General features: G+C 46.8%; 1 protein-coding gene across 2 annotated transcripts in view; it reads right to left on the bottom strand.

The window, feature by feature from the left end:
• fig4a (FIG4 phosphoinositide 5-phosphatase a) overlaps nucleotides 1-17,615 on the bottom strand; it is a 55,679-nt gene extending 38,064 nt beyond the window's left edge. The window contains exons 1-10 of one of the 2 annotated variants that reach the window (XM_035422000.1): nucleotides 17,495-17,615; nucleotides 16,036-16,162; nucleotides 11,805-11,903; nucleotides 10,887-11,010; nucleotides 8,278-8,434; nucleotides 7,202-7,252; nucleotides 5,681-5,874; nucleotides 4,881-5,009; nucleotides 939-1,039; nucleotides 98-260 (exon numbers count right to left, since the gene is read on the bottom strand). In XM_035422000.1, the coding sequence (XP_035277891.1) occupies nucleotides 98-260; nucleotides 939-1,039; nucleotides 4,881-5,009; nucleotides 5,681-5,874; nucleotides 7,202-7,252; nucleotides 8,278-8,434; nucleotides 10,887-11,010; nucleotides 11,805-11,903; nucleotides 16,036-16,098 (1,081 nt within the window). In that variant the 5' untranslated portion in view covers nucleotides 16,099-16,162; nucleotides 17,495-17,615. The remainder of the gene's footprint in view (nucleotides 1-97; nucleotides 261-938; nucleotides 1,040-4,880; nucleotides 5,010-5,680; nucleotides 5,875-7,201; nucleotides 7,253-8,277; nucleotides 8,435-10,886; nucleotides 11,011-11,804; nucleotides 11,904-16,035; nucleotides 16,163-17,494) is intronic. The other variant, XM_035422001.1, reaches the window with a different exon arrangement.
• Between the last annotated feature and the right edge of the window lie 5 nt (nucleotides 17,616-17,620).

The following is a 17,620-nucleotide window of genomic DNA, read 5'->3' as shown; positions in this document are numbered from 1 at the left end:
TGGAGCAGGAGCAGCGGTCATTACAACAGTGGAGCAGGAGCAGCGGTCGTTACGACAGTGGAGCAGGAGCAGCGGTCGTTACGACAGTAATACTCACGGCGGATGGGGGGTTTGGGCATCATGGTGGAGATGTCTTGAGACCAGTAGAGGGGGACGGAGCCCCGGACCTGGACGTACGAGGAGTAGCTCCCCGCGGTGAAGCACATGACCGAAGCGTCGTGGATGATCTGCTCCGTCTCCACCTCATTGGCCACGTCCCCCTGCGGAACAAGCAAACCGCAGGGACACAACTCATCACATGACTCATTTAAAAAAAATTTTTTAAATCCGCTCTATTTTGCAGATCTGTCTATCAAAACACCCAGTGCATTTTCATATTTAAACACTTTTACGCTGAATGTGTAAAAGTTATAGATAACATGGCTCTAGCTAACTAGCGAGTGATAAAGATTCAATTCATATCATATCGGCCTTTCTAGCCTTTCAACAGTTTACTTGATTTAGCTAGCTAACTGCTAGGCCCTTCCATACAGGCCTTTCTACAGTTCACTTGCTTTAACTAACTACTTAACTTACAGTGCTTTAGCTAGCAGGCTAACAACGATAAAAACTGTCCAACCCAGATCCTACGTGAATAACCATACAGTTATGCATGCTTAGTGTCGACACCGGAACCGGACCGGAAGCGGAAGGCAACAGGTTTCGTACGAGCAACAGATTTTATTCTGAACAACCGGCCAAAACCGGACTTTTGTAACAACCCCAATCTGTACAACATAGCGGCGACCCACGAACTGCACTTCCCGGGCTGGCTTCAAAACGCTTTTCGCCAAGCCCGCGGAGATTCGGACGGGTGACGTCACGGTGACAGTTGTCCATATTTTTCCTACGGTCCGCGGTACCGACACTGGCCGTCGTCAGGGCAACAGAAAAGTTACCTCGCAGTTGGCGCCTCTCTTCAGAAAGCGCGTCCCGGCGAACTTGCTGGACCTCCTGGCGATGAGGGTGACGTGCACGGGCCGACCGTAGATCAGCAGCTCTGAGAAAGCGCGCGGGGTTAAGGGAGAAGCCACGCGACCGTGAATACAGCGCTACAAACTAGCGGCGAGATAGCGGCGTTTCGCGCTAATCGATAAGAACTAGTAGGAACTTTCCATAACAGAAAAACACACACACACACACACACACACACGGCTGAGGGACCGGTAAAGATGTTACACAGTAGCAGCGTGATTTTAACCGCCTCGCGTTAAAAAAAAAAAACGTTAAAATTCGCAGATTCGTCCGGCATTTTTCTAAATAAAATAAAATAAATCGTATACGTGCCAAAGCAAGGGCAGCAGCATGTTATGTCGTGAAACACTTGACTAATTTGCGCATGTGTCTGAGATTGATATTCAAGGAAGATTTTTTTTTTTTTTTTTTTAAATCTCCGAGAAACAGATGGGCTTCTCGTTACGCAATTACGAGCCAGTCGAGTGCTTCAGACACAGGACTCTGTGTTTAAACACCTGATAATCAGTCCTAAATTACCTATCTGGAACGGGAGGCCATGTGACAGAGGCACTCTCAAATGTCTCCTGATTTCGCATCTGCTTCAGAGGCGAGGCAAGGCGAGGACTTCCACGTGCCTCTCCGAACGCAGGCACATTTTTCAAAAGGTGGGGAGCGAGCGAGCGAGGGAGGGAGGGGGCGAGAGGGCGAGGAGGCGAGGAGGGGAAGATGAATTTACTAAAATTTCCATTTAAATTCTAGTGAATAAAACATCAGCTACTGCCAGTCTCTCTCTCTCTCTCTCTCATAATACAAAGCACTGCTGTTGAAGCAGAACAGCCCACAGCCTACAGGCATACCAGACAGAGCCAGCTCAGAGCCAGCAGGACAGGGCACACACACACACAGGGATCACTTACACACACACACACACAGCGGTACCAAAACGCTTTACCTTAAGGCCCCCAAAATGGACGACTGAGAATCGCCACACATCAATTAAAAAAAAAAAAAGGCTAACATTTCATATCTTTATCCAACATCAACTGAAGGCCTGCTCGATGCAGTCTCAATACGAAAACAATTTAATTAGTCAAATTCACACCTGGAAACAAGAAAGCCATTAATGGCTTTCATTGCGGTTTCCAAAAGCCCCTTGGAAACCTATAAATCAAGTGAAATGTTAGGAACTGCAAAATTACAACAGAGTCAAGTTCTGTTCTAAAAGCTGTGGACCGAAACTTTTTACGCTCCATTAAATTCAGACAATATGACAAAGAATACTTCATTCCAAATAAATAATGCAAATAATTAGCTACTGAATTAATAACTCCATCAAGCAAGTACACCCTTATGAAAATGCACTATAGTATTACTATAAAGACTTATTGCAGATAGACTGTAGAATTGCTATATTACTACTGACAGTATTACAATAGTGTTTCTATGGTTTTTTTCAAACACGCTATAGAGAATACTCTAGTGATACTGTACAATTAACTGTAAGATTGTTATAGTTAGTTGTATTGCATTACTATAATATTCTCTATAGCATGTTCGAAAAAACCATAGAAACAATAAAAACATTAAAAGTAATAAAGTAATAACAATAAACTAAGATCATTATAAATAATTCATACATAGTATGTCCCAATTTACATGAAGAATTCCTATTATATTTTATTATACTATAAGAATATTATAGTATCACTGCCGTAGTCTAACAGCAATAATGCTATGGTAATCCTGAGGTGTAATCATTGGAATATTTTCACGAGGCCACTCCTAAGGAGCTTATTGTAAGGTTTGCTCAAGGGAACGTCGTGTCCCCACAGCCACAAACACAAAAGTCTGCGACACCGAAAGACCCCGGCCTCGCTTTATTTAATGAATGGCGGAAGAGCATCTGTTCGCGGGTGCACTGAGGACGCTCGCCCGCGGGAGCTCCAGCGCACACAAGGAGCCGGAGAGGTGCCGGAGGAGGTCTGTACCAGAAAGGCCCCGACGAGCCCGCCGTTCGTACATTTATTTATAAATCCAGAAGCGCCGCGCCGCCGCGCACTCGAGCCGCACTCACATGAGGCGCTCAGACCAACCCGGGTGCGCCCGGGTTCCCGAGGCGACGGCGGCGGCCTCATTGGTGCATGTATGACAGGAGGGAGGGAATCGAGACGCCTCATTGGAGCACGTACGGCAGGAGGGGGGAAATCGAGACACCTCATTGGTGCATGTACGGCAGGAGGGAGGGAATCGAGACGTCTCATTGGTGCACATATGGCAGGAAGGGGGGAAATCGAGACGCCTCATTGGTGCACGTATGACAGGAGGGGGGAAATCGAGACGCCTCATTGGTGCACGTATGGCAGGAGGGGGGAAATCGAGACGCCTCATTGGTGCACGTATGGCAGGAAGGGGGGAACCGAGACACCTCATTGGTGCACGTATGGCAGGAAGGGGGAAATTGAGACGCCTCATTGGTGCACGTATGGCAGGAGGGGGGAAATCGAGACGCCTCATTGGTGCACGTATGGCAGGAAGGGGGGAACCGAGACACCTCATTGGTGCACGTATGGCAGGAAGGGGGAAATTGAGACGCCTCATTGGTGCACGTTACGTCACATCACGTTGTTCCAGAATCACGGGCCCCGAGGACAAAGACACACAGCTGGACACGTGTGGGGGGGGGAGGTGGGGGGGGAGGATTTGCCACCCCAGTGGTTTCCAAAATTAGGTACTGGGGACCCCACCACATGGGTCGACTCTCAATACAACCCATTACCGCAGCCCCGGATCCTCGAGAACCCAGAACCCGCTGGCGTCTCTTAATGAGTCACATTTAATGTCTAACGGGGGGGCGATTAAGCCCCCTAAGGCCATATTGAGTCAGAGATGAAGAAGACGAGTTCCATATTCACGCCGTCACGCCAGGACGTTTCATCAGTCAGATCAGCTAATGATCACCTTCGTCTAAAATTGGCTATATACGTGATTAAATGAGTCATTCTGAAAGTGGTCGCATTTTTAAAAAATCGATCCAATCGCAGACTGGCAGGTGAAACCACTTGGGTCCTAATTGCCTAAAGAGACACCAGGTCACGGAAACGAAACCATTTGTGGAAAGTGCAGAGTTGAAAGGAGAGTAGAACTTAAATACAAGTTTGATCTTAATTTTTATCAAAAGACTGGTTGTTGCAAAAACCAGCACACAGGACAGAGTTTGTGAGTCAATACTCCACCCTACCCAAACATCGCCCTCACTTAGGTTTACATTAGCAGACCACTTATACATGCTTACATTCTTTTACACGCAATCCATTCACACGCGCCAAGGCAAATTCAGGGTATGTGTCTCGCTCAAGGGTCCAACGGAAGTGCCCCACCTGGGAATCAAACCTGCAACCCTGGAGTTACAGAGCCGGCTCTCTAACCACTAAGCAACCCTGCTGCCCTACACTACCCATCGCTACCCCCAGAAAGTGGACCGCATTCAGCAGCTCACACTGGGAAGAGATGCACAGAGAAAGAGAGGGGGAAAAAGAAACACTAGCCAGGTCCGGCGCTACTGCTCATATTAAGCAGGAGAACACACTTCTGTTTCTCGCTATATTCTCTCTATTTGAGGAGACTGCAGATAAGAGTCTAAATGACTAATGTGATGCAGTGGAACACACGTCTCATATTCCCCCATGCAAATGGCCGCACGCTAAGGATACTGGACTGGCCACACATTTCACATATTCCCCTACACAAATGGCCGCTCGCTAAGGATACTGGACTGGCCACACAATTCACATATTCCCCCACAAAGATGGCCGCTCGCTAAGGATACTGGACTGGCCACACATTTCACATATTCCCTCACACAAATGGCCACACGCTAAGGATACTGGACTGGCCACAAAAGCCATGGATGATGTACATGAGCCAGTCGGGGTGGACCACGTCTTTGACCTTCTCCAGGAGCTTCCCGTTCCACACGTACTTGGCGTACGGCTCGTTCCTGATGCCGTTAACCACTGCGGTGAAGCAGACACAAGCAAAAAAAAATTAAAATTAAGTATTTAGAAATGTTGCGGCAAGCAAACTCTAAAGACTCTACAACGTGAGAAGAAAGCGGCAGGGTACGTACTGGCTAAACGAAGGTCCCAGCTAAGACAAAATGTTCTCACAACGCTACTGGAATGTTTGGCTAACGTTGCCACTATGTGGCAGCACCACTGTGAGAACGTTTCGTGTTAGCAGGGGTGCTGGCATGCGCCAAGTAACTAGGCAACAGAGCAGCAAACGTCACATTGCCACGTCACCGCATGATGCGCATCGAGACGCAACGTCGTAACGTTGCAGGACTGCGTGATGTAATGCTGCTTCACTGCGTGATGTCATAGGGTGACATCACTGAAGGAAGTCATGAGGTCACATCACTGCAGTTCCGCAGAAAACGACCAGGCCGGCAGCCCAGAGGCTGAGAGGGGTCAAAATACCCTCGACCATCGGAGAAGGAAAACGGTGGTTTTTGAAAAGCAGGGTGACACGGCACTTAAGAGGTCGTCCGAATCCTGGACACGGTCCCGCATTGGTACCCCCTAAACAGGGCTGTAAAAACGGACTGCGGCAAATCGGAGCAACTGCCAGCAACTGCCAGCCCAACTCAAGGAACGCGAGGACGGAAATGAAAGACTTGAGCTACCCTGAGTTGGAAGGCCTTCGTCCTCGAAAATGTCAAAGCTGTCCTGTCGGCTCTGGGCTTGGACCTCCGCCTCTTCCACCTTCCTCCTCTTCTTCTCCTCCTCCTCCGCCTCCGCCTCCGCCCTGCCCAGGTCGCGGGCGGTGGTGAGGAGGGTTAGGTTGTACTGCAGAGAGTGACTCAGATCGTAGCAGTAGCTGTAAACAGAGTTCAGGGAGGAGGAGGAGGAGGAGTCAGCCAAAATCACACTGGATTTTCACAAAAAAGAGAGAGAGCGAGATAGAGAGAGAGAGAGAGGGAAAAAAAAAACCGCTACTCTTGTTGCTTGGCAACCGGCTGGATGCAGACACACGTTTTTTAGGGAAGGCATGAGGTGCAGCAGAGAGCACGAGAGGTCCCAGCGCGATCGCGAGCGGGCCTCTTTTCGAGCTGCTCTCGTAACAGGAGACCCCGACAGCGTTTACAGCCAGCAGTTCAGCCTGAGCCCGCGTCTCCTTTGTAATTCCTCCTTTATTTGAAACCTCACAGAAGCATCGAGGGAGAGCGCCCCTCACAAAAACTCCTCAGCCAAGCCACAACAAAAGAACACAGAAAAAAGAGAAGAACGTTAGGCGAGACGATAATCAAAGTTAAAAATAATCAAAACATTCGATTTGTTTTAAAAAGTATTACAGAAGGAAAAAAACATGAATGAATTTATAAATAAAACGGTAACGAAACACTCATGAAAGCGTTCATTAAGCAAAAAAACATTTATAAAATAAAAATATTAACGAAAGCAAATAGGAAAACACTAATTAAAACAATCACAATAAAAAAGAAAACAGTGAGATCCAGCATTAGGCTCTGAAATGGTCTTAAAGGCAGTAAGGATTTATGCAGGACATGTAAGGGGAGACTCGGTTTGCGTTTCATATGAGCTGCTAACAGGAAGGGTCGACCACGAGGCAGCTGGCCAAGCGCACGGGGGCTTTTTTTAGACTCCCGCACTCACGCTCCGGCCAAACGGTTTGGGCAAAGGGCGCACGTGAAAGGACTCCGCGTCCCGGCGAACGCCTCGAAAAAGCCATCAGAAACGAGCCCCCCCCCTCCTCCCCCCCCCGTACATCTGCCGCTCCGTCTCCATTCAGCCCCCAGTCCGCTCAGCGAGCCGGGCCAAGAGCGGGGGGGTCACGTGACCGGCGTGTCGCCACAGCGCCTCAGGCCCGATCCGATCCGATCCCGCCGGCGAAGCGGCGCTCGAGGTTCCGAGCGTGTCGTTCGCGCGGCGACTCGACGGTCCACGCGAAGGAGGCCGCTGCGAAGGCCGGCTAAAAACGCGATCGGCGCGCGGAGGAGCCCGAAACGGCCTCGACGGTTTTTTTCCGGGCGCGTCGACTCGGAACAAAAACGGGTCGAGATCCGACCGCGGCGCGCGGACGAGGCGGCGGTCGGGGGCGACGACGCGTTCTGATACGCGGCGCCACGGGGAACCGTCCCGAGTCACCACATCCGGTTGCGGGACCGGAGACGGACTTCTCTCACCTGAAGTAAAAGTTGCTGGACAGGTCCACGTTCTGGAAGATTCGCACGTATCTGCAAACAAACAACAAACAAAACAAAAACAAAACAGAATGTTAACAGTCAGAGGTAAGACCTCTATCTATCCATCTATTTATCCATAATTATAAAAGCCTGATATGTAAGAAACTGAAGCCATGGATCAATTAAAATTATGGGGGATGACAATAAAGTAAAAAAATTTAAAAAAACGTATTTCTATTGTCGTCGTCATTTAGAATGATTACACATACGGCATCAAGGAATAACTAATTCCACGGTTATTATTTGCATACATGCATAAAAAATAAAATTTACACACATTAATATCACAGGAATAAAATGCTGCAAAAATGCATTGCGCCATTGTGTTTGTAAACAAAGGCTTCTGCTGTTTTTAAAAGTGAACAACCAAAAAAATCACAAAATCTGGAAATTGGAACTAGTCAGATGGCTGATTCTCAGCATTATTTATTTTATTTTTTTTCTGTGGAGGTTCCCTGTAACAGTTCTACTCTCCAGGGGCCTGAGGTGGAGAAAAACATGAGCAAATCACACTAGCCGCCAAATGGGCTTAGTTTGGCTAAGCTAGCGACACAGGATAGTTCTCTGAATGTTGCCTGCAGCGTGCACCACACGTATAGTATGATCTGACCTGGGCCCTGTTTCAGGAAGCAGGATCACTCACGCTGGATAACTGCAACTGAGTAAAACCCGGGACGGCTCTTTCTCCTTCAGTCCATGTTCCAGGTTCGGGAGGCGTTCCGGGTTCCGGGTTTTTACCCGGCGCGGTCATCCGGCTAACTCGGCGATCCCGCTTCGCGAAACAGGGGGCCCCCGTGTTTTTTGGAACGCAGCCTCTTTTCATAAACATGAATGGAATTACCGCCCGCAGGCTGGGTCACTCGATTTCCAGGTCGAACTGTCGCCACGGCACCGCGGCGTTCGCCGGACGGTGTCGATGACCCGTGAAAAGAAAGGGGGTCAGAATAACCTGACACCTTCGACGCCCCCGCTTCCTGTTTTTCCCCCGGGGCTGGCTGGCTGGCTCGCTGGCTCACCTGGCCTCGTCCGGATGGGTGACCCGCACCGAGTCGTTGGGGATGTAGATCATGTTCGTGTCCTCGATCTTGTATATCGAGTGGCCCCCGATGTCGGCCATCTTCCTCCGTTTGGTGATGAGGATGATGTAGTAGCCCTCCAAAAAACGGACGAAGCCTGCGAGCGCAAGAACGAAAAAAGAGAAAAATAAACGAACGACAACTTTTTTTTTTTTTTTTTTTTTTTTTTTAAAGCATCGCTCGCAAACGCCGTGTTAAGACGTTCCAGAAATACATTTAGAACAGCGGTGGTCATTGGGTAATCTCGGACAAAAAGCAGGAAGCCTTCGCCGTGTAAATTATTCTCACCGTCCAGCTTCTCGGAAAGCCTTTTCTAATTCCATTCTCGCACTAATACAGACGGCTTTGTTTGCCTGGGCCGCGCGTTGTTTGTTTGAAATTATGCTAATCGGATTCGTTACATAATCGCGGCGAGAGAACACACAGCCGGGAATTGACATAACATACACTGGGGGCCGTTACAGCCGGAGAAACACATGCTTTCTTTAAGCTCCGTCGCTTCTCATAATTGCAGCTTTGCACGTACACTTCAGAGCTAATTATGTCCGCGTTAAACGAGTTTCGTTTCGTTTCGCCGGCTCCGCGGTTCGCACACGGAACGGGTCCGCCGATATTCTAATGAGGTCTTACATGTACGGCACTGCGACGCAGAAGGCTTCCGATCCACTCAATTTTCCTCAACAACATCTACAGGTTTGGTGGAGTGTGGAATATGGAAACCACCATATTACACGAAGTTTGGCCTAACTCAGGAAAAGGAGAGGGTTAAATGGTTATTCCTGCACTTAACTTCGTAGCGTTTTAATTTGCACACGATGTAGACAAAGCAAAGTGAAAGGAAGCTTTTGTGGACAAAAACGACAGCAAAAGCCGTTAGAAATTCAGGCACGAATGTGGAATGTGCCCCAGTGGCTTAGGGTTAGCACCACAGTAACTGTGTAAGAGCGTCTGTCAACTCATTGAAAAGTTGTTTTTTTATTACCCCAAAAAAAACCGACCCCGTTACAGACGCGAACGCGACACATTTTCAGGCGAGTTCCTTATTTTCGACCCGGGTCTCACTGACATTGTCTCACTCAACCCCACCCCCACCCCCACCCCCGCCCCCCGACTCCGATCAAAAAATAACGACGGAAATAGACCCAGGGAAAAAAAATAACGACGGAAATAGACCCAGGGAAAAATAATTTTTAAAAAAGGAAATGGTCTCCGAGATAATTTGTGTCGGCGAGAAAGCGGCGGAGAGGGACGTCAGAGACGTCGCCGGCCGAATCGAGAGGCCGCGCAGAGGCGCCTTTGTTTTCGTTGGCGGTGCCGGTCCGCCTCCCTTTGTTCTTCGCCCCCATTCAAGTTTTTCCCTGGGCCCGTTTCCAAAGGGGCAATTTTCTCTTGTCATGCGTCACCTTATTTCCAATGCAGATAATCCAGGAGGGAACAACAACAACAACAACGACGACGACGACGGCGGAGAAATCGGGCGGAAAGCCCACATCGCCGAGCCGCACCTGTGGGCGAAACTACGGCAGAGGAACTGCGTGACGGACTTGTCATTTTTGGGTATTTAGGTCATGGGCTTGTTTGGTCGAGGGAGGACGCAATCTCCAATCGCCGCGTAATGTCGCTGAACATTACATACCGGAGTGGGGGGGGAGAATGAAAACAAGTTGTCGTCGTCCCCCCCCAAACCCCCAAGAAAAACAACAGCATGAAGAGGTGATGCATCTGGGGAGTTTTTTTTATGTAAGGGAAACAGGGGAGGAACGGGGGGGGGGAATGGTGGGGGGTGAAAGTTAGTCAGCCCCAACACCTCACTCACTCAACATGTGGTGCCACGAAAACTAGCGAGGAGATCTGCGCAGATTCATTATCTCCTTGCTATTCACAGTGAGCCCCCCCCCCCCCCCAAACGCACAGTCTGACATTTCGGGCGACGCCGCTGAGCTTTTTTTGACTGGCGGGATGTGACGACGAGTCTGCGAAGAACAGCGACCGCGAAACAGCCACCGCCAACTACGCCTGCGAGGAATTTCACACGAACGAACGGTCTTCGCCTTCGGCAAATTCTTAGATTACTTGAAATAACAAAAAATGATAGATTTCCATTCAGTCTGAACAATATGGGAGAAGAAGAACATTAAGCTCTAGCCGTGCGATCTAGCGGAGTTTCCTGTGACTTGGCGGTTCGACATTCTCGTGCTGAAAAGCACATGTCACCTTCCTCTGACTTAAACAAGCAGTGAGGAATGCAAACAGGTAGATGGCAAGATTGGAAGACACGGCTTATGTAAATGTTGCCAGGTGAGCAACATTTAAAAAGTGTCCTTTAACCCATTAACCCATAAAGATCACATAATTATGTGATTAGAAATTTCAGAACCGAACATTCTAATGCTGATGTCACAATCACTGCTGTTAACTGAAAGCAGCGGAGTTCTAGAACTCTTGAGAATTTTGAAAAAATTTTCCAATTCCACTATTTTGGGGTTTGAAAGGGACCGTATCAACTGGACGCGACGGCAAAACCACGAGAAAGCCGGGACAAATCTTACCCACAATGCCGTAGGCGGACACTGCCCTGGACAGACCGGAGGACCCCTTCTGTCCGATTTTGGTGCGGTTCCCCAGGTCCAGGCGCCCCAGGAGTTCCCGTACCTCTTGCTGATTGTAAACATGCTGCCAAATTAAGGAACAGAGGTCTGCATTACCCCACACGCCTAGCATTTTAATTTGATGGATCGTTTAACTGCCACGTGTTAAAAATCGCATTACATTCACAGGTGGACGTAACCTTGCTAGAGGCTACAGCATTTTCACTTTACAGGGACTCGGCCTGTCCTCTCAGAGCTGCCATTTTGCACACTACCCCAACAGGGACACGCAGTAAATGAAGTTCACGGTCACGGTACTTTTCCCTCCGTAAAAAGTGACCGCTGCCACCATTTTGTGCCCAAACGGCAGACAGTTAGCAGCGTTCCACGTGGTCAGCCGCTCGCTACGTCGCAGGTTACGTTACATAATGGACAAACACCTCCGTGTCGCTGCGTGTACATACAGGACTCATAATGAACCTTCAGAAGGAAGCGCTCAGTGGGGGAAAAAAACACATGCTTCTCATATAAAGGGCATCTATTGCAACATCATTACATAAAAACCCCTTGAGGTGATAATATACATGTTTTCCTGGGCCTAAAAGAAAGAGAACCTCCATAATAATAATAATAATGATAATAATATCCCAGTATTTACAAAGGAGCAAAAACAAATTATCTGTCAGATTAACCAGTAATGGGAATGCAGATCTACTCCATAATCATAAAGAGAACGGTCTGCCATCTACGCGCATGCAAAGGTGATGTATTGTGAAACACCGCACCCCCCACCCCCCCCTACCCCACACCCCCACCGCCAAGCACCTTATGTAAGCTCTCAACGCACAGCACGCATTCGGAGAGCGGCGCCCGACCCACCTTGTCATCAATAATCACCAAGTCCTTGGGCTCCGTGCGATCGATTTTCAAAACACGGTGTTTTGTTTGCGCGTGATTGCTCCCCACCAGGAAATACCTCTGAAGGGAAAAAAAAACAAAAAAAACAAAAAACAATCAGCCGATCATGCATGGATGTATGTATGCCACCATTACTACACAGGGATAAAATAACAGGCTTCACTTGTTTACGCATGCTAATAAGACTGCAATTGTATACGGCTTGTTTTTCTCGCCCCCCCCCCCCCCCCCCACCACCCCACCCCCACCCCCCGCTCACATTATACGGTAGTTTGCAAATATCACAGCCATATCAGTCTTGACAGATGTTTATTTTTTAATTTTATTTTTTTTCCACAGGCAGCCAGCGTGACAGGAAGACCATGCGTTAAACGTGATGTGTTAAACATTTGATGTTCCTGTCTTGATCGACACCAAACGATCTACAGCAGATAGTGGCGGTATTTCGGAGGGGGGGGGGGGGGTTCCTATCAGGTTTAAACGGTTATTAACAGGCTGGTAAAAGGTTAAATTGTCCATCTATCGCATCTGTAGTGACAAGACAGAACATTGATAAAATTGGATTATCTGCTTTTACACAGCAGGGCACTTTGAAACTGTGCCTTCATCTGCACCGACAGAAAACAGGACTGATGAAGATCTATGGAACATAATGGCATTTCATATGGGAGTGCATCCATCTTACACGGCCGTCAGAAGCACACATTATCATCTGTCATGTCATTACCATTACCTTTTTATTTTTATTTTTTTAAAACACTGGCGCCCAACCCTAATTTGGAACGTCCCAGCATTTGAGATCAAAGTCACGTTCATGCTGAACCCCACGGCCGATTCGGGACAGTGTGGGGACACGCGCGGTTCTCCTCCGAAAAATGTGCGGCGTTGCTGGCCCGCTTCTTCTCGCGCCACAGCCCACAGCCGAGTTCACACACAGTTTAATCGGAAGGAAGACCTTTCGTGTGCGGCTTTGGGCGTGCGTGCAGTCCGCGGGCACCTGGATGACCAGCAGGGGTCACCGGAGAGCCGTGAAACACGTCCCACGTACCCCAAACCGTCTGCACCCTCCCAAGCCCCGGGCAAACGGAATCGCCAATCACACGTCTCCTTACGGGGCTACCGGTTAGCACTGGCGCGGTCCGGATGTGATGTCGTTTGCTCAGTGGCACTTTTTAAGGATGTTTACAGACCGAGAGCCAGCTCAAATCACATTACGAGCCAATTTCTGACCCCGTTTCCTCTTCGGCTCGACTTTGTGCTGGTAAAGGCCACAAAAGCACGGAATTGAGAGGAGAAGTGTCACTGCTTCACAACTATGAGTTTCCTCCCTCCCTGCATCCCCAGTTGAGTGACCTCTATTCCAAATCAAGAAAAGTAAAACAACAACCTATTCCAATGTCCGAGGCACTGCTTTTGAGTCAGTTCAGTGTCACACTGAACCAAGGGGACATTGAGCGTTGAGCACCATGTAGGTGACCGCAGGAAACAAGGGAAAGAAAGACAGATAACATTTCAGTGACACAGTAACCCGTAACACAGCAAATGACACCTTTTAGAAGAGATAACAATCGATCATTACACTACACAATAAAACGCGGTGAGGTAATCAATTCCCTCATTGAGGCCCAGGGAATAATTTCGCCTCCAATGTGAATGTGTGAAAGAAAGCTCTTTCACTCTACTCCCACCTTTAATAGGCCATCGCTTGCAGATTGCAAATTACATTATTTTGCCAGAGCACTGTTAGAATTGCCTCTTCTAAGCTGTTGGTTAGCTCATGCTGTTAAGGCACTGTTCCAGTGCATGGATGGGCCCCACAGTCTGGTATCTATTAAGACACTGTTCCAGTGCATGGATGGGCCCCATGGTCTGGTATCTGTTAAGGCACTGTTCCAGTGTATGGTTGGACCACACAGCCTGGTATCTGTTAAGGCTGTGTTTCAGTGCATGCTGTAGATGGGCCCCACGGTCTGGTATCTGTTAAGGCACTGTTCCAGTGTATGGTCGGACCCCACAGCCTGGTATCTGTTAAGGCTGTGTTTCAGTGCATACTGTAGATGGGCCCCACAGTCTGGTATCTATTAAGACACTGTTCCAGTGCATGGATGGGCCCCATGGTCTGGTATCTGTTAAGGCACTGTTCCAGTGTATGGTTGGACCCCACAGCCCGGTATCTGCTAAGGCTGTGTTTCAGTGCATACTGTAGATGGGCCCCACAGTCTGGTATCTATTAAGACACTGTTCCAGTGCATGGATGGGCCACACAGTCGGGGATCAAACCCCAGCCATGTGTTGCTCACTGACAGGAAGCAGTGGCTGAAATCGTGCACTCTGAAGGAGAGCAGATGTGTTTCTGCGCTCTCCGATGTCAATAGAAGGGGTCGCGTCGATGAGCTCTCAAAAATACGACTGAGCATTCCAAAATTCGGTCAAAAAAAAAAGAGGTAAAAGCATAAAAAGAAAACGCGGTCTCTCCTAATAGCATACACGTCATGTTCTCTCCCACCTTGTCCCACATCGAGTAAATGCACCTAGGCAACAACATCATTCAAAAGTATGTGGATGTGGGATAATATTTTTTTTTTTTAAACCCCCTCCACGTATTACAGGTAAAAGCTTCAAGGTATTTTAATAGCTTTTTAAGTGCAACTTCCTTCCACCGCTCTGCTTTTGCTTTTAAGAACAGTATTTTAGAGATATATGAGGTTTCACCCTAATTAATTTTGATCAGGTCAGTGCTCGTATTTGTGAAGTTTCTCAATGAGGAGTTGCTGATGTTGAGTTAGTTTCACCTTTCAGCTCCCCTGCTGACCAGCTGGGATTCTAAACTGGTTTTAACTGGTCGTAGCCTGCTGTGGGATTTAGGTTGTCTGTGGCTGGTCAAAGCTGGTCATAGCAGGCAGAGTAAGCTGGTGGCTGAGCTGGTAGGCTAGCTGACTTTAGACTAATGAATAGGTGATTAAGCTGGTCGGCCAGCTACAGTAAAACCAGCTACAAGTGTTGAAAACATAGCTTCGACCAGCTTGACCGCTTAGGCTAGTTTAAGATGGCATTTTCAGCAAGGGCATAGTGGAAATGGCCAAGACATGGAGAGTGGAAACGAGAGTTTGTATTCATAAAGCACCTCCGACTACAAAGTGCTGGTCTAGGATCAGTTTAGACTTTTAGGTCATGCTGCACATGGCTAAGATTTGGACTGTGTACATGTGAGTTTGTATTCATAAAGCATCATAGAGTATGAGTGTAGATCTAGGGTCAGGTTTCTCCCATCCACACCGCTGGAAACACCACAGCAGAGAGAGAGAGAGAGAGGTATAAATCCTAAGCTACTGGCAGACCCGGTACGGTAAACTTGAGCTGCAGCACAGGGTAGCTTTGAGAGCTTTGCATTTTGCGTTGGCAGAAGGACAGGTTCCTGTGACAGGGAACTAAGTCCATGTTATTTTATTCTCTCTTTAGAATTGTGGAAGCTGCCTTGCCCATGTTTTGGTTTCTTTTTTCTGTGCTACTCCAAACACACACACACACACATATTTTGTCTCTTCCCTTTCAGTTGGCTGACCATCATGTCACACATCCCAGGGTCTACAGAGAGGGATAGAACAACACTTTTGCATCTTCATAGACTCTGTTGCATGATGGTTTACAAAGTTTTGGGTTTAACATGTAGGCACCAGCATTTCTGAAATGACAATATGTGATATAAAGAGGAGGGAAAGGATATTTGCTTGAAACATTTGGGGAAAATACCAATGTAAAACTCCTAGTCATTCAAGGCCAAAGGATCTTAACAAGCAGAAGGGATAGAATAAAAATATTCACACTCCTGTCTCAACCGGAGTCTGAGGTCCTGGATGTCAAAGGAGATTTTAGCAGCTTAAGAAAAACACGAAGAAAATTAATCACACCTCAAACAAGATTATCTAAGGCTCAATCTTTTGAACTAGTGCCATCTAGTGTCTCATTATTGAACTGCAGAACGTTACGCTTGCACCTCAACTTCCAGGCAAGTATTTTTAACAGTCATCATTTAAATAAACATGGCACACCGTCCTGATGTGGAAATACCGCTATAGCTTCCATGTCTGAAACTATTACTAAAAACCAAAAGAACATGTTCAGATCTCAAACCCAAAAACCCACACAGGTTACTGAGCAGCCTTCCGGTAGTGTCTTTTCTTGTTCCACTCACCGCTCTTGTCTCATACAGGACCAGTTTCTGTACGCCGCTGATGATGGCTGCCGACAAAGGCATGGTGGGTCGGTGATGTCAGCGTACACCATCCAATCAAATACAGGTAAAACTGTCGAAATCCTTTCTGGAACACATACCAATATAACTTATTATCAAATCATCATTTTATTTATTTATTTTTTCAAATCTGACTTTTACTTATGTCTGTCGTATGATGCAGACACAAGCATTTGACATCTTTTCAAGTTCAATTAGATTACTGAATTCTAGGATCTCATAAAATTATTGCACATTTTACATTTTCATCTATGAACACTTCAGAAATAGGCCTACTATTCATCAATCCGTTCACTTTCAAGATGAACAGTCCACAGGCATGAACAATGAGACTCCAACTATCACTACAAAAAGAGCCATATCTCATTAAAAAAGAAAAAAAGAAAAAGCTCCCAGCATATTCTGAGCTTTCATACGAAGTAATAAAATGTTTTAATCACAAGTCCATTATGTTAAATACGTGCCGTCCATCATCTTTCTGTTGTATCTAAAGAACTTCAACAGATCTCGCTTTACCCGTATGACACACTTGCGTATTTTGATTAGTAGAATCCAAGGTCCAGGAAAGTAACTTATTTAGGGAAGATTGCAACAGAAATAGCAACTTAGTAGCGATATTTCTTGCCACCTCGCCATCGAAACAACAAAGCCAAATATAGCCTATATAATATGGTAATACAAAATTACCGTAATACAATTGATGTAGCCTACAATTTCTGTGTTAAAAACAGCAGGCTATTTCCAATTTTATAATGCTGGCTTCATACATATACATACACATAAAAATAACGACTATGGACCCAAGTGAAAAGCTTTAAAATAATATTGATATAATATGCTTTTTTTAGTTCGGTGTTAGACCAAGAGAAGTCAAAAGGTCAGGGCTTCAATTGACTGCATAACAATTGGTTGAAATGCAGCATAGCTATATACTAGCTAACGAATAAATAAAAAAATATTTAACAAAAACATAAAGCCAAAACATGTCTCGCGGAATAACCATGCTAGACTAACCTATAATCTAGTTATTAACCTAACCTGGCTAGCCAACAAGCTGCATAATTGATCAATTAGTGTCATAACAGAAACAAACAAAACTACGTTACTTAGCCATCTAGTAACACGTCTATACTGTATATCCAGAAAGTGTGTCAACTAGTTATCTACAATCACCCAGCTAATATTATTTTTGCACGTATAACGATGCCGTTTACTAGCAGAACTATTACAAATTATGAATATTGGTCGGGAAAATGGCGAGCTGTGCACTTAAGATAATGACAGAAAACGAACGTAAAAACAAATGCACACCCAGTTCGTCCACCCTTTTTGATACCAGTTTCAACATAACGACCTCATACTCCAAACGTATGAAATAATAATTAGAAATTGCACCTACCATAAAGCGTTTTGCTGTTCAATGAAGCTCAAAATGTCTCACTCTCGTGCAAATTGCAGAAAACGTTTGTTTCGATCAGGTGACTGTCATGGAGTTCAGCTGGAACGGAACGTCGTGAAGTTCAAA

Source organism: Anguilla anguilla, chromosome 6 (genome assembly GCF_013347855.1).
Source record: "Anguilla anguilla isolate fAngAng1 chromosome 6, fAngAng1.pri, whole genome shotgun sequence".
In the NCBI taxonomy this organism is placed as follows: Eukaryota; Metazoa; Chordata; class Actinopteri; order Anguilliformes; family Anguillidae; genus Anguilla; species Anguilla anguilla.
The sequence above is the reverse complement of the archived record's forward strand: the minus strand, read 5'-3'. Positions and strand labels throughout refer to the sequence as shown.